The sequence below is a fragment of the Eleutherodactylus coqui genome, chromosome 7, assembly GCF_035609145.1.
Source record: "Eleutherodactylus coqui strain aEleCoq1 chromosome 7, aEleCoq1.hap1, whole genome shotgun sequence".
In the NCBI taxonomy this organism is placed as follows: Eukaryota; Metazoa; Chordata; class Amphibia; order Anura; family Eleutherodactylidae; genus Eleutherodactylus; species Eleutherodactylus coqui.
The window spans coordinates 218920618-218937169 of record NC_089843.1 but is presented as its reverse complement, the minus strand read 5'-3'; the positions used below and the strand labels follow the sequence as shown (position 1 = coordinate 218937169).

Here is a 16552-nt window from a genome sequence, read left to right as displayed (position 1 = left end):
TTGCTTACGTATCGCTGCTGTCCGCTGGTGGAGAACAGAAGTCTGGCGAAATCCAGCCTTTGTTCATCTTGATGAGTGTTAGCCTGTCGGCACTGTCGGTTGACAAGCGGCTACGCTTATCGGTGATGATTCCCCCAGCCGCACTAAACACCCTCTCCGACAAGACGCTAGCCGCAGGACAAGCAAGCACCTCCAGGGCATACAGCGCTAGTTCAGGCCACGTGTCCAGCTTCGACACCCAGTAGTTGTAGGGGGCAGAGGCGTCACCAAGGATGGTCGTGCGATCCGCTACGTACTCCCTCACCATCCTTTTACAGTGCTCCCGCCGACTCAGCCGTGACTGGGGAGCGGTGACACAGTCTTGGTGGGGAGCCATAAAGCTGGCCAGGCCCTTAAAGACTGTTGCACTGCCTGGGATGTACATGCTGCTCGATCTACGCACATCCCCTGCTACCTTGCCCTCGGTACTGCGCCTTCTGCCACTAGCGCTGTCGGCTGGGAATTTTACCATCAGCTTGTCCGCAAGGGTCCTGTGGTATAGCAACACTCTCGAACCCCTTTCCTCTTCGGGAATCAGAGTGGGCAGGTTCTCCTTATACCGTGGATCGAGCAGTGTGTACACCCAGTAATCCGTCGTGGCCAGAATGCGTGTAACGCAAGGGTCACGAGAAAGGCATCCTAACATGAAGTCAGCCATGTGTGCCAGGGTACCTGTACGCAACACATGGCTGTCTTCACTAGGAAGATCACTATCAGGATCCTCCTCCTCCTCCTCCTCCTCAGGCCATACACGCTGAAAGGATGACAGGCAATCAGCCGGTGTACCGTCAGCAGCGGGCCAAGCTGTCTCTTCCCCCTCCTCCTCATCCTCCTCATGCTCCTCCTCCTCCTCCTGTACGCGCTGAGAAATAGACAGGAGCGTGCCCTGACTATCCAGCGGCATACTGTCTTCCCCCGCCCCCGTTTCCGAGCGCAAAGCAGCTGCCTTTATGGTTTGCAGGGAATTTCTCAAGATGCATAGCAGAGGAATGGTGACGCTAATGATTGTAGCATCGCCGCTCACCACCTGGGTAGACTCCTCAAAATTACCAAGGACATGGCAGATGTCTGCCAACCAGGCCCACTCTTCTGAAAGGAATTGAGGAGGCTGACTCCCACTGCGCCGCCCATGTTGGAGTTGGTATTCGACTATAGCTCTACGTTGTTCATAGAGCCTGGCCAACATGTGGAGCGTAGAGTTCCACCGTGTGGGCACGTCGCAAAGCAGTCGGTGCACTGGCAGCTTAAAGTGATGTTGCAGGGTGCGCAGGGTGGCAGCGTACGTGTGGGACTTGCGGAAATGTGCGCAGAGCCGGCGCGCCTTTACGAGCAGGTCTGACAAGCGTGGGTAGCTTTTCAGAAACCGCTGAACCACCAAATTAAAGACGTGGGCCAGGCATGGCACGTGCGTGAGGCTGCCGAGCTGCAGAGCCGCCACCAGGTTACGCCCGTTGTCACACACGACCATGCCCGGTTGGAGGCTCAGCGGCGCAAGCCAGCGGTCGGTCTGCTGTGTCAGACCCTGCAGCAGTTCGTGGGCCGTGTGCCTCTTATCGCCTAAGCTGAGTAGTTTCAGCACGGCCTGCTGACGCTTGCCCACCGCTGTGCTGCCACACCGCGCGACACCGACTGCTGGCGACATGCTGCTGCTAACACATCTTGATTGCGAGACAGAGGAGGAGGAGGAGGAGGGTGCTTTAGTGGAGGAAGCATACACCTCCGCAGATACCAGCACCGAGCTGGGGCCCGCAATTCTGGGGGTGGGTAGGACGTGAGCGGTCCCAGGCTCTGACTCTGTCCCAGCCTCCACTAAATTCACCCAATGTGCCGTCAGGGAGATGTAGTGGCCCTGCCCGCCTGTGCTTGTCCACGTGTCCGTAGTTAAGTGGACCGTGGCAGTAACCGCGTTGGTGAGGGCGCGCACAATGTTGCGGGAGACGTGGTCGTGCAGGGCTGGGACGGCACATCGGGAAAAGTAGTGGCGACTGGGAACTGAGTAGCGCGGGGCCGTCGCCTCCATGATACTTTTGAAGGACTCAGTTTCCACAACCCTATACGGCAGCATCTCAAGGCTGATGAATTTTGCTATGCGGACGGTTAACGTTTGAGCGTGCGGGTGCGTGGCGGCGTACTTGCGCTTGCGCTCGAACACTTGCGCAAGCGACGGCTGAACGGTGCGCTGAACTACACTGCTGGATGGGGCCGAGGACAGCGGAGATGAGGGTGTGGGTGCAGGCCATGAGGCGGTAGTGCCTGTGTCCTGAGAGGGGGGTTGCATCTCAGTGGCAGGTTGGGGCACAGGGGGAGAGGCAGGGGTGCAAACCGGAGGCGGTGAACGGCCTTCGTCCCACCTTGTGGGGTGCTTGGCCATCATATGTCTGCGCATGGTGGTGGTGGTGAGGCTGTTGGTGTTGGCTCCCCGGCTGAGCTTTGCGCAACAAAGGTTGCACACCACTGTTCGTCGGTCGTCAGGCGTCTCTGTGAAAAACTGCCAGACCTTAGAGCACCTCGGCCTCTGCAGGGTGGCATGGCGCGAGGGGGCGCTTTGGGAAACACTTGGTGGATTATTCGGTCTGGCCCTGCCTCTACCCCTGGCCACCGCACTGCCTCTTGCAACCTGCCCTGCTGATGCCCTTGACTCCCCCTCTGAAGACCTGTCCTCCTGAGTAAGCGTTGCACACCAGGTGGGGTCAGTCACCTCATCGTCCTGCTACTCTTCCTCCGAATCCTCTGTGCGCTGCTCCCTCGGACTTACTGCCCTTACTACTACCTCACTGCAAGACAACTGTGTCTGATCGTCATCGTCCTCCTCACCCACAGAAAGTTGTTGAGACAGTTGGCGGAAGTCCCCAGCCTCTTCCCCCGGACCCCGGGAACTTTCGAATGGTTGGGCATCAGTGACGATAAACTCCTCTGGTGGGAGAGGAACCGCTGCTGCCCAATCTAAGCAGGGGCCCGAGAACAGTTCCTGGGAGTGTTCCCGCTCCTGAGCAGGTGTTATTGTAGTGGAGTGAGGAGGCTGGGAGGAAGGAGGAGCAGCAGACAGAGGATTCGGATTGGCAGCAGTGGACGGCGCAGAACTGCGGGTAGACGATAGGTTGCTCGAAGCACTTTCTGCCATCCAGGACAGGACCTGCTCACACTGCTCATTTTCTAATAACCGTCTCCCGCGTGGACCCATTAATTGGGCGATGAATGTGGGGACGCCAGAAACGTGCCTCTCTCCTAATCGCGCAGCAGTCGGCTGCGACACACCGGGATCAGGAGCTCGGGCTGTGCCCACACCCTGACTTGGCCCTCCGCGTCCTCGGCCGCGTCCACGTCCTCTAGGCCTACCCCTACCCCTCAGCATGCTGTATTACCAGTGATTTGATTTTACAGGCAGGAAATAAATTGGCGCAAGACTGCAGGCCAAATATAATTTTTGCCCTTTTTGGAAAACGAAAGGCCCCACTGCCTCTAGTGAATGAATTATCTAAGTTTAATAACTGTGCTGTGTCCCTGCTAATGTGTCACAGAACGTGAAGGTAGCAGAGTTATTATAACTCTTGGAGAGCAGGTATTTTTTTCCCAATTAAGGAAAGCAAATGGCGAAGCCAGCAGTAAAGCGTAGCTGGGTGCGTCTGATTTAGCAATGTTGTTCACGCAGCTCACACGTGTCCACCGCCCTTAGGACGGACAGAGGCTGGACAAATAGATTTGTTTTCAGTTTTTTTCCACCAAAAGGCAGCACTGCGTATATTCAATGAACATGAGAAGTTTAATAACTGTGCTGTGTCCCTGCTTATGTGTCACAGAACGTGAGGGTAGCAGAGTTATTATAACTCTGGCAGAGCAGGTATTTTTTTCCCAATTAAGGAAAGCAAATGGCGAAGCCAGCAGTAAAGCGTAGCTGGGTGCGTCTGATTTAGCAATGTTGTTCACGCAGCTCACACGTGTCCACCGCCCTTAGGACGGACAGAGGCTGGACAAATAGATTTGTTTTCAGTTTTTTTCCACCAAAAGGCAGCACTGCGTATATTCAATGAACATGAGAAGTTTAATAACTGTGCTGTTTCCCTGCTTATGTGTCACAGAACGTGAGGGTAGCAGAGTTATTATAACTCTGGCAGAGCAGGTATTTTTTTCCCAATTAAGGAAAGCAAATGGCGAAGCCAGCAGTAAAGCGTAGCTGGGTGCGTCTGATTTAGCAATGTTGTTCACGCAGCTCACACGTGTCCACCGCCCTTAGGACGGACAGAGGCTGGACAAATAGATTTGTTTTCAGTTTTTTGGCACCAAAAGGCAGCACTGCGTATATTCAATGAATAACAACTGTGTTGTGGCCCTGCCTATACAATTCTTTCCCTGCAGTATCAATGGAGGGTGCAATGGTCTGCAGAGGCGATTTTGAGAAGCAAAAAAAAATGCAGCACAGCTAACAGCAGCCTGGACAGTACTGCACACGGATAAATATGGCCCTAGAAAGGACCGTTGAGGTTCTTGAAGGCTACACTCACTCCTAACACTCTCCCTGCCTATGCAGCACTTCTGTCCCTAATGCCAGGTGCAACGGTCTGCAGAGGCGATTTTGAGAAAAAAAAATTTGCCACTGCTAACAGCAGCCAACACACAGCTATCAGTGGCCCTAATAAGGACCTTTGGGGGGTCTTGAAGCCTACACTAACTACCAATTCTTTCCCTACAGCAGCTCCGGTACAAACAGCACTGTCCCTCATCTAACTCACACCGCATCTGAGGCGAGCCGCGGGAGGGGCCGACTTTTATGTTCGGGTGACACCTGATCTCCCCAGCCACTCACTGCAGGGGGGTGGTATAGGGCTTGAACGTCACAGGGGGAAGTTGTAATGCCTTCCCTGTCTTTCAATTGGCCAGAAAAGCGCGCTAACGTCTCAGGGAAGGAAGTGAAAATAACCAGAACACCGCATGGTGTTCGTTACGAATAACGAACATCCCGAACACCCTAATATTCGCACGAATATCAAGCTCGGAAGAACACGTTCGCTCATCTCTAATTTTACACAATTACATAAGCAGGGACGCCCGCTGCACATAACACAGTTCCAAAATACAAGGTAATGGCTTACTTGAAAATTTCCTGAGAATGAAATTTTGCTATGTAATGAAGACACACCCAAACTATGAAGGCACCAGTTTACATGTTAGCAGAGACAGCTCAAAGCCACGTGTTAGTTCAGCCAAAAGCAAACAAGGAAAGCAGTAGTGCACGCTCATTACTTGAGCAATTAAATAGGTTGAACTGAAACAGGGTTGCTTCTATCCATGTGCATGTATTAGGAAGGGAAATCCAAAAATGTACACATCCCTGCACATCCATGTTGTGGTATTAGGGACCATTTTATAGCTTGAGGGAACAAGCTCTTTACATGATGATTTCTGTGGGCGAGACAACACCATCAGCAAGCATACCAAAAGCAATTGTAAAATAGGGACTTTTGCCACCAGACAATACAATAAAATAGTAAGATGTGTGAACAATGTATGCTGTGATTCAATGGAACATGCCAAGATGAAAAGGGAACCTGACACTGTACAATTATTTGGTTTAGGTGCCCTGTCCTGACTACAACAATGAGGTATTGATCTACCACATTGTCCACCTTGAACCACGTTTATGGAACATCATAAACCTCATAACCAAGGGTGTTAAATTGCAAAAATTAGTGGTAGGTGTGCAAGATGGTACAAGCTCGCAACCCAACGTCAAGGTTCCTCTTTTGCTTGCCAGCCCCAGGGCTGCCTTAGCATGCTGCCTATCAAGCCATCCCTGTGTGGTGGCTTGATAGACTGCCTGTCAAATGGCAGTATGACGTAATGCCATTGCATTACGTCATACTGCAGGAGCGATCAAAGCATCACATGTTGTAGTCCCCCAGGGGGACTTTAAAGTAAAAAGTCAAAACAAAGTTTTATGAAAAAAAAAAAGTTATAAAAGTTTATATCACCCCCCTTTTGCCATATCTATTATTAAAAAATCTAAATCAAAAAATAAAAATACATGTTTGGTATCGCTGCGGCCATAAAAGTCTGATCTATCAAAGTATCACACTATTTTTTCCACATGATGAACGTCGTCTGAAAAAAAAAATAAAGAACGCCAGAAATGCACTTTTTTTGTTATCCTGTCTCCCAGAAAAAAATGCAATAAAAAGCGAGCAAAAAGTCGTATGCTTTCCAAATTAGTACTATCGGAAACTACAGAACATGCCGCAAAAGATGAGCCCTCGCTCAACTATGTCAACGGAAAAATAAAAAAGTTATTGCGCGCACAAGATGATGGCAGAAAATAGTAGTATATTAAAAAAAAAACTATACAAGTTTGGTATCGTAGGAATCCTACTGACCCATAGAATAAAGTTGTTTTGTCCTTTTTGCTGCAGTTTGTGCGCCGTAGAAACAAGACGCACTGAAAATGGTGGAACGTCGGGGTTTTTTTTCCATTTTACTCCACCTATAATTTTCAGTACATTATATGGCACTTTAAATAGCACCATTAAAAACTAAAACTCATGCCGCAAAAAACAAGCCATCATACAGCAACGTCGATGGATAAATAAAGGAGTTAGGATTTTTTTAAAGGCGGGAGGAAAAAACGAAAATGGAAAAAAAAGAGCCGCGTCATGAAGGGGTTAATGGCTAACAAAAATACATGATGTTATAGCGGGCTTACGAAACTCTCGGGTTCTTCTTCAGGCTGAAATGAAATAGATCCAAAGAAGCATGAATATTTATACACACTTATGACATACATACTTATGACAAGGCACATACATGGATGTGATTGGTTGCACTTAAAACAAATACTACAACAGAGACAAACACATTTAACTAGGCACTGATAAAGGAGTGAAAGTTTTATGGTCTCTGAATTTCTGTTGTGTTATCAATCTGTCATCTCACAACCCATGTAATGTGGAGCTCAGCGACCTCTTCAGGGGACTTTCATTCTGTCCCACTAAAACGCTTGACAAATCAGAACTCTGTAGCGACATGGAGGAATATTTCAGGAGACCAAGACTGAAAGAGTTCTTTCATGACAAAGAGGACACAGGACTTTCAAGCACATAAACACAGGAGGAATATGGGGTCAAGAGGAAGTCTGATTGGACACCCCCTCCTGGACGCAACCCCACTTTGGACAAATATATATAGATTCCTTTAGAAATGTGGTGCAATCTACTGAATTGGACAAGCGTGAAAGGGAAAAATTTAATATCAATATGCAGGAAAGAAGGACCATCTATGAACTTAAGAGCAACAAGGAGATCATCATTAAGCCTGCAGATACGGGTGGTGCTATAATCCTCATGAATACATCAGACTACAAGAAAGAAGCAGGCAGACAGCTGACGGACACCAGATACTACAACAAATTGGATCAAGACCCGGAGAACCCCAGGATTGGAACATTCTACATGCTTCAAAAACTACACAAAGCTGGTGACCCAGGGAGGCCAATTATCTCAGGTGTGGAAACCCTAACTGAAGGAATCTCAGGATGGGTGGAAGGCATCCTCAAACTACTGGTGATAAACACAACCAGCTACCTGCAAGATACCATGGGCCTACTGAATAAACTGTGAACCATAGGTCCCCTCCCCAATATCACTATCCTGGCCACTCTTAATGTGGAATCCTTGTATTTCATCATCTCACACGAAGATGGACTTACCGCCTGCCATAACTTGAGGCCAATTGGGTTGCTTCTGAATCTGTGTTACAACTCACAAGATTCATCCTCACACACAATTATTTCTACTTTGGCAAAGAGATTTTCCTGCAACTTACTAGAACCGACATGGGCAGTAAAATGGCACTGCAATATGGCAACCTTTTCAAAGCAAAACTGGAGAGTGACTTTCTGGGTTCCTGCTCCAGCAAACTATTGGCCTATTTCTGCTATATTGATGACATCATAATCATCTGGACCAACACCAAACAAGAATTAATCAAATTCCATAAGGAATTCAATGCATTCCACCCCACCATAAAGCTGACATTAAGCTACTTGTATACCGAAATCAACTTTTTGAACACCACCATAAAAATTTCAAACAACTCAGCGCAGACATCCCTATACCGAAAACCAAATGATTGGCCTACATACCTCATATGGGACAGTTCCCATTCTAAATGTTTCAAAAAGTCCATTGTCTATAGCCAGGCCATCAGATACAGCCGGATCTGCTTCAACCCAACAGACAGACAGGGACATTTATACCATCTTAAAAGGACATTTTTAAACCAGGGCTACCATCCCACCTCAATTGATGACCAAATCACCAGGATACCCAGGAATCAACTACTCCGAAACACAGAAGGAAATAAACAATCATGTACCTCTAGTAGTGACCTACAATCTGCAACTGGGGATACTAAGGAAAATTGCAAAGAAACTCCACCATACCCTACACAAGGATGACCGTCTAAAAAACAATATTCCCAGACCCACCGCTTCTGGGAATATCAAGAGCCCCAATTGGCATCTCAATGATATTTTACTAAAGGATGCTCTCTGTATGTCAGATATTAAAAACACTAATTACACATTTTTGAAATGATCATCAATAGGAACTTACCTTAGCTCCTTTCCAATGCGAAGCACTAAAGTGTGTCCTTAGGAGGATATTTATTTCCCATGGCAGAAGATTGAAAAAAGCTAGATCCATTAGAAACTCTAAACTTATACAAACTCAGAATACTAAAGAAGAAGCCAATAAATCACTTTCCTCAGACATTATGGCAGAAATATCGGGCCTCAGCCATGAAGTCTTATCAATTCTCAAACAGAAAACATTATGCTTTAGGGATAAGATGTGGGCAAAATATTACGAATATTGGAATAGATATGGAAAATTACTGGCAAAGGCCCTTCACCCTCTTTCATCTCATCCCATATCTTCTCCATTAACTCCTCTGTAGGTGGTAGAGTATCCTCTCCTCAGGGAATCTTCGAAGAGTTCTGCCCCTTTATTAAAAATTATACAGTATACCCTCGCTGACTAATGCCCCGAGAGTCACAAGCAAAATGACACTGTCAAATTTCTAGAACTTAATTTCCCTGGATCTATTCCCATGAATGAGACACCAGCAGATGATTGCGACATTTACACAGATGAATGGCAAATTTGAGGAACCTTATAATCAGGAGTGCATTGTCCTCTGACATACAAAAAGGAACTTACCCGTTTAATGTAAGGAACTGTTAGACATGCTGACATATACTGACCGTGGACAGGATACGGATCCCCAACACACAGCAGGACAACAGGATCCTGCAGGCATTCACAGGTTCCACGCCTGATGTTGTGTACCTGATTATGTGTAGTAAATGTCCTGTTGGGGGACTTTATGTTGGAGAAACGGGACCAAAACTGAAAGCGAGGATGAGATCTTATTGCCATACAACAGAGAAAGAGAAAATCACCAGTGGCTGAGCACTTTTCTAATCATGGACATGACATAGGAGATATGAGATTTCTGATCTTGAAAGGTGGTTCCAAATCACAAAGCCATAAAAGAATTTGGGAATATAAATTTATAACAACTTCTGACACATTTAATGAAGGATTAAATTATTGCTGAGGCTTTATGGGTGAATGGCTGAAATAAGACATTTATAACACAGATAAGACTGCTGGCCTGGTGAACCCCTCCAACATAATACAGGGACCATAAAACTTTCACTCCCTCATCACGGTCTGGTTAAAAAGGTTTGTCTCTGTTGCAGTATTTGTTTTAAGTGCAAACCAATCGCTTCCATGTCTGTGCCTTGTCATAAGTATGTGTGTCATAAGTGTGTATAGATATTCATGCCTCTTCAGATCTATTCTATTTATCCTGAAGAAGGACTCTGCCTTGGTTTGCAAGCTTGTTACTACATCATGTATTTTTGTTAGCCATTAAAAGGTATCATATCTACAAGATTACGTGGTTTCTCGGGAAGAATCACATCCAAACTGATTATAACCTACATGTGTTTATCTATTCCATTTACAGGTGGTGATGATTATGTCATTGCGTTTGATCAGGGATGGAGTAATAAGTCTATTAACCCTTTCCAATCCAATGTCGGGGCTGTCCCGACATCATCATTTTCATCTATAGCTCTCAGATAATAGAAGAGAATAGCAGCAGCACTCCAAAGTTTCAATAACACCACTGGTGCAAGGTACCATGCAAAGCCCAGTTAGGACCCGACTCCAAGGGTCCACTGTTAGTCCTAAATGTAGAGAATAGAAGTCAGCAGGGCAGCATCCAATTAAAGTTTTCTTCTTTATTAAGTTAGATACATCAAGGTAGAGCAAGCAGCCACGTATCGACCCTATACATGGGTCTTTATCAAGCTTGATAAAGACCCATGTATAGGGCCGATACGTGGCTGCTTGCTCTACCTTGATGTATCTAACTTAATAAAGAAGACGATTTTAATTGGATGCTGCCCTGCTGACTTCTATTCTTTACATTCCTCTATAGCTCCGATGTTGGGACAGACCCGACATGCTGCTTCTGCACTGCTTCCTCTCCCCGCTCTGCTGCCGGAGGTCACCCGACACACTTATGTGAATAAGTGAGCTGGAAACAGCACTGAACAGCACTGGTTTCTTCATTTACTGGAAGCCATAGGTTTCTTCTCCTCTGCCCTGCTGCCCTGTATTCTCCGACAATACAGGAGGGGAGAAAGAACATGAGGGCAGTCAGTAAATGAAGAGCCCAGCGCTTATCAGTGCTGATAGTGAATGCCCGAATGTGCTTCCTTCCCCGCTCTGCTGCCAGAGGCCACCCGAAACATTTATGTGTGTAAGTGAGCTGGAAACAGCACTGGACAGCCTCTATTCCTCATTTACTCACTGCACTCATGTTCTTTCTCCCCTCCTGTATTGATGAAAAATACAGGCAGCAGAGCAGAGAAGGAACATCTGTCTTTCAGTAAATGAAGAATCCAGCGCTGTCCAGTGCCGTTTCCAGCTCACTAACACACATAAAAGTGTGTCGGGTGGCCTCCGGCAGCAGAGCGGGGGAGAGAAGCACATTCGGGCATTCACTATCACCACCGATAAGCGCTGGGCTCTTTATTTACTGACTGCACTCATGTTCTTTTTCCCCTCCTGTATTGACGGAGAATACAGGGCAGCAGGGCAGAGGAGAAGGAACATCTGGCTTTCAGTAAATGAAGAATCCAGAGCTGTTCAGTGCTGTTTCCAGCTCACTTACTCATATAATAGTGAGCAAAAGAAATGAAAAAGGGGGAAGGAGAGAAACCACCTTTTACTGTGAAACATGTACTAGGAAGCCTGGACTTCATCCTGCAATTTGTTTCAAAAAGTATCAAACGCTAAAAAATTATAAGTCAAAATAAATAAAAACATTTTAATTTATCTAAAATTGCTAATAAAATCATTAGGTTAATTTATTTGTGTGGTTTTCTATGTTGTTCCAAGTAATCCACCAACCTCTGTCCCGCACAAAATACATTGGAGCTGGGGAAAATGCACGTGGCAAAAAAATTGGATTGGAAAGGGTTAAGGTTCATGGAATTGTATTATGCATGAATAACTTATCTGACTGATGAAAGAAAAAAATCCTGCGCTCAGGGTAACACCCTGTCAAAAGGCCATACGTGGGTACGGTCAAGTGCAATAACTTCTCAAATGAGGTGAAGAGGCTTGTTGGTAATGACTTGAAAAAGTGGAGCTTTATTGAACAGGACAAAGTAGTGCAGTAAGTTTCGGAGCTCTCACGCTCCTTTCTCAAGCTCCTGCTTGAGCGACATCTTTTGAGCGATAATCATTGTATCTATATGGGCCTTTACTTTGCAACTCCATTGACGGAACAAGAATTATTTACACATATATCCTATCCTTAGATGAAGGACAAAGGAAGATTTTTCTTCCTGCACTGAGAGGATGACCCAGGAGGTCCCTTCCAGCTCTACCATTCTATTATTTATCTTTTTCATATGTAAAGCATTTAGTGCATCATTGTCCTCATCACCACTGCTAACTCAGTCCTACTATTCGTACTACCATATACCTGTTATATTGGATATCTCCCCTTCTGAACACGGGCTGCAGTCATAGCAGCAGGAATAGATTGTTTCTCTTGTCTTCTTCCTGCTTCCAGGTGAACATTGGTCCGAGCAGCGAGATACTGGGATCTGAAGCGAAAGACAAGAACCTCTACTGGGATGTTAAAGAGAAAACACAAATGTATGATGAGAGAATGTAAACTATATAATGATGTTAACCCATTCCAATCCACTGTCTGACGTCTGAAGACATTCTGATTGAAGGCTGTACAGCTCTGATGTGGGAAGATGTCCGGCAGGGTATTCTTACTGTATATTACTGGCCACTCTGTTGTTGGGGACCTCTCCAGCATGTCACACACTGCAATACTGGCTCTAGCCAGCAGATGGCGCCATTGTATAATAGCAGAAAGAGAAAGCCCCCTAGGAAACCCTGAATCCAAAATTGGATTGCAAAGGGTTAAAGGGCGGACAAGATTTACTTAATCACCTACATAATATAACTCTTCTCACCTTCTTTGTGTGTTTCCATGTTATAGCCTGCGGATTTATGTAAAGCTTTTCACCACTGACGGCCCAGGGAGTAAAATTTCCTACTTCAGCCCCATGTAAGGCCTCTTCTATATGTAACCAGTTTATTATCTTATATGGGTGTACGGCTTCCCCCTGCTCATTAAAGTAATATGAAGGTCTCATTGGATCCGGTGAGGACTTCATCATTTGTATGTAGCGCTGTAACTTCTGTCTGTAGTGTATAAATCCAGTTAGTGCGTTTTCTTCATATTCATCCTTTATAAATAAGAACATTTCATGTAGGGCTTTTGCCAGAACTTCTATTGCAGAATACAGTCTTGGGGCGACCCCAAATAAGAGGAGTGGTTTCAGATTTTGTGCATTATAGTTTTGAGTGTGCATGGGTTGTTCATTGGTGTCGTTGTTTATGTCGTAATCTATATCACTAATATTGCGCATATATACTAACAAATCCCAGTATTTCTCAATGTAGCGCTTTTCATCAAGTTTCCTGTATATTTTTTTTAGATCCTCCAGACCTGGAAAAGGTAATGAAAATTGCACTGCTAGAGTACCATGAAATGCTGAGCGTTCGTTCTCTAGCTCAGTCTCAGGGATCCAGGATGGTGAAAGAATGAGGGTTTTATCTAAGAACATAAATGTATAAACCCTTATTAATTCCGCTATATAAATAGAGTAGGTCCCGCACATTATAATGATGGTGATTTGTGGATTGTTTAGAGCATGTAAAATCCTGATATAATTTTCCACTGTAAATGTTATGGTGAAGGCGGCACAGATCCCACGCTCTCTCATGTACTTTATTAGTATTTGTAGCTCATTCTCACCACTGTCATCATTCGATACTAAAATCCCAACCCAGGTCCAGCCAAAATGCTCCAACAATTTGCTGATCGCCATATTGTGGATGTGGTTATTCTGGACCATTTGGAAAACATAAGGGTAGAGGAGTCTATCAGATAATGAGGTGTCGGAGTATCCATAACTGATCTGAAAAACACAGAAGAAAACTAAAACCATTTTATGCCGACTGTTCTCAGTCAGTTAGTTAACAGGTCGTCCTCAATAATCCAAAACACCACATACAAAATGCATTCTGTAAGGCTTCCAACAGACGGGCGAGCATGATATTGGGCTGAGAAATCCAGCCGATATTACGCTCTTCAGCATACTTTGTGCACGGGGCATGTAAGGTGTTTATACAGGGGGGATGCAACCCCATGGGGTGTGGCTTGGCTGCTGGCATAGTAGGACACATGTACACTACGCTCCTGCTAACCCCGGCAATCTAAAGCCTTAATAGGTAACATTGTGGCAAAAACCTGGCAAGATGGGATGTTGGAAGCAACAAGTAACACAGAGGGCAACAGAGGAGGAGGACTCTGGATCCATCCCTCACTTCTTTGGAGTTAGGTTCCAGACAAAGCAGTCAGATGCCTGCACCAAGGATGACAGCACTCCACATGCAGAACAGCAGGATATCAATTCAACAGTCTCTAGAACAGAGAGGAAGGAGAGAAGACTTACCACCAGCAGGCACCTCTGAACATCCCCCATGAGAGGAGTCACCAGGATCCCCACAGGAGTCACCAGGATCTCCACAAGTGAGGAGCTTATCACACTTAGCCCAGCAGGAGATCACTGCCACAGTGTCTCCAGATCAGAGAGGAGTAAGTGAAGACTCACCACCAGGGTATTATAGTATCTTCACGCCATCGGAAGCTAGGGGCTAAGCTGGGTTAGCAGGAATTAATGCCAACAGACAAGCCCCTAGCTTCCGATTGGCAGTCAATTGCAAGCTGCAGAGACTCTAACAATGTGGTGTCTCTGCTGCTGTGCTTTCTGCACTGTCGCCGTCAGTCCAGGAGTCTGTGTCCCCATCCCCCTGGCACTGACCAGCATTGCCGTGGTATGTGAACCGCCAGGGAGAAAACAGTCACAGACTTTTGCAGCAAAGCAGCTCAGAGGAGTGAAAGGAGTTACAGCATTGGCTGAGCGCAGCAGCATCAGCGCCCAGTCAGATGAGCGAAACAGCGCTGGCTGCCACAGGATGAACACAGCAGCAGTGACGGCAACATTACCAGTGGATCAGTGCAGCAGCAGCGGCAGTTAGTGTCCGATGAATGGAGCAGCGGCAGCTGACAGAATGGCATGAGCGGAGCAGCGGCAGGGGCCAGAGTTGCTTCAGTGGAGGGACCACTGCATCATGGCCCACACTCTTTGCAGCAGTGGCGGGGGGCTGAGTAGTGAGCCGAGTAGCAGCCACAGTTGGATGATGGGAACAGCCCAGCAGCAGCAGCCAGATTGGCATGAGCGGAGTACCGGCGGCGGACAGAATCGCTTCAGCAGAGGGACCCAGTTCATCACAGTCCACAGTATTTACAGCTGCGGTGGGAAGGTGAGTAAGCCAACTGGGGGGTACTGCACACTGACAACGAGCCATTCAGGAGTTAGGGGTGTGACAGGGCTGTCCCTCTATCTAAGCACTGTCACACCCCTAGTTTTCGGTGGCATCAAGATACAATAATAACCACCACCAGCAGGCATTTCTGACCATCCCCTGCAGGAGGAGGCAGGCAGGACCCACCAGGATCTCCACGTGAGGGGCTTATCACACTCAGCCCAGCAGCAGATGCTGGCAGGATCACACAAAGCACAGCAAGGGGAAGCAGAGATACTAATTTAGCTAAATCAGCCTGCATCGTATGCCGTGAACTGTGTTAAGAAAATGGCATGTGACTGGGGACAGGCATAGGAGGGGTTAAGAAAAGCGAATGAAAAAGGGGGTGGAGCTAGGACAGGAAGCGAAGAGGGAGGGGAGCGGAAGAAGACCAGAGATGAGAGACACTGAGGAGAAGGAAGATAGGAGCCGAGAAGACGCCCGCCCACCCGCCCCCGGAAGGTCTGGGCTAGGGAGGAGATAGGACTGTAGTAGGTGGCATTTGTTGGAAGTCGTCACAGCTAGTGGTTTGGCCCGTAATTAGTCCATGCTGGTTAGGGATAATAGAGGAAGGTTTGCAAGCCGAAGGACCGGGGCTTACGAACGTCCTCGGGGTCGGTTTACGGACTGATAAAGTTAACCCTTTGCAATCAAATTTTTGATTCAGGGTTTCCTAGGGGGCTCTCTCTTTCTGCCATCATACAATGGTGCCATCTGCTGGCTAGAGCCAGTACTGCGGTATGTGACATGCTGGAGAGGCCCCTGACAACAGAGCGGCCAGTAATCTACAAAAAGAATACCCTGCCGGATGTCTTCCGACATCGGAGCTGTATAGCCTTCAATCAGAATGTCTTTAGATGTCAGACAGTGGATTGGAAAGGGTTAACCTTCGGACAGCATGGATAGGTCTTGATCGTTGAAAGTTATTATTAATGTTGTTACCAGATGTTAATTAATAAAGCTGTGGCCTACCCCACGTTTTTATACAGCAAGAAGTTGTAGACATTTGTTTATTTATTAGGTAAGTGATCCGGTAAGTAAGTTAGTGTCCCCAGTCTTGCAGAACCCTTCCACCTGTAGCTCAAAGCACCAGCAGTTAGCTTAGCCCTTCCACCCCCATAGATCCAGCAATGGTCTCCCTCCTCCACTAACTCCTCTGCACTACACAGCTCAGCAGAGGGGCACACAATTAACCCAGCATTCTATGGAGTGGAAGATAAGTGGGATTGGAAAACACACCTTAAGGCCTCATGTCCACGGGGAAAATCAGATCCGCTGCAGATTCTACATGGAGAATCTGCAGCGGGTCCCTCCTGCCCCGCGGACATGAGCGCTGAAAATAGCAATTTAAAAGCATTTACCTATCCGTAGCGGGCGGAGAAGGTCAGCTGTTCCTCACGGCCGGATCTTCATTTTCGGCCGGCGGATGAATTCGTCACGCCGGCGGCACGTCGCCGACGTGCCGCGCGCATGCGCCGGGCACATCCGCC

The 16552-nt window shown here is 47.0% G+C and overlaps 1 protein-coding gene across 1 annotated transcript in view; it reads right to left on the bottom strand.

Moving 5' to 3' along the window:
* Window positions 1-16552, bottom strand: part of LOC136573598 (vomeronasal type-2 receptor 26-like) — a 115274-nt gene that overhangs the window by 29760 nt on the left and 68962 nt on the right. Inside the window, exons 4-6 of the mRNA XM_066574869.1 lie at window positions 13450-13612; window positions 12602-13140; window positions 12094-12217 (exon numbers count right to left, since the gene is read on the bottom strand). Coding sequence (XP_066430966.1) covers window positions 12094-12217; window positions 12602-13140; window positions 13450-13612 — 826 coding nt within the window. The remainder of the gene's footprint in view (window positions 1-12093; window positions 12218-12601; window positions 13141-13449; window positions 13613-16552) is intronic.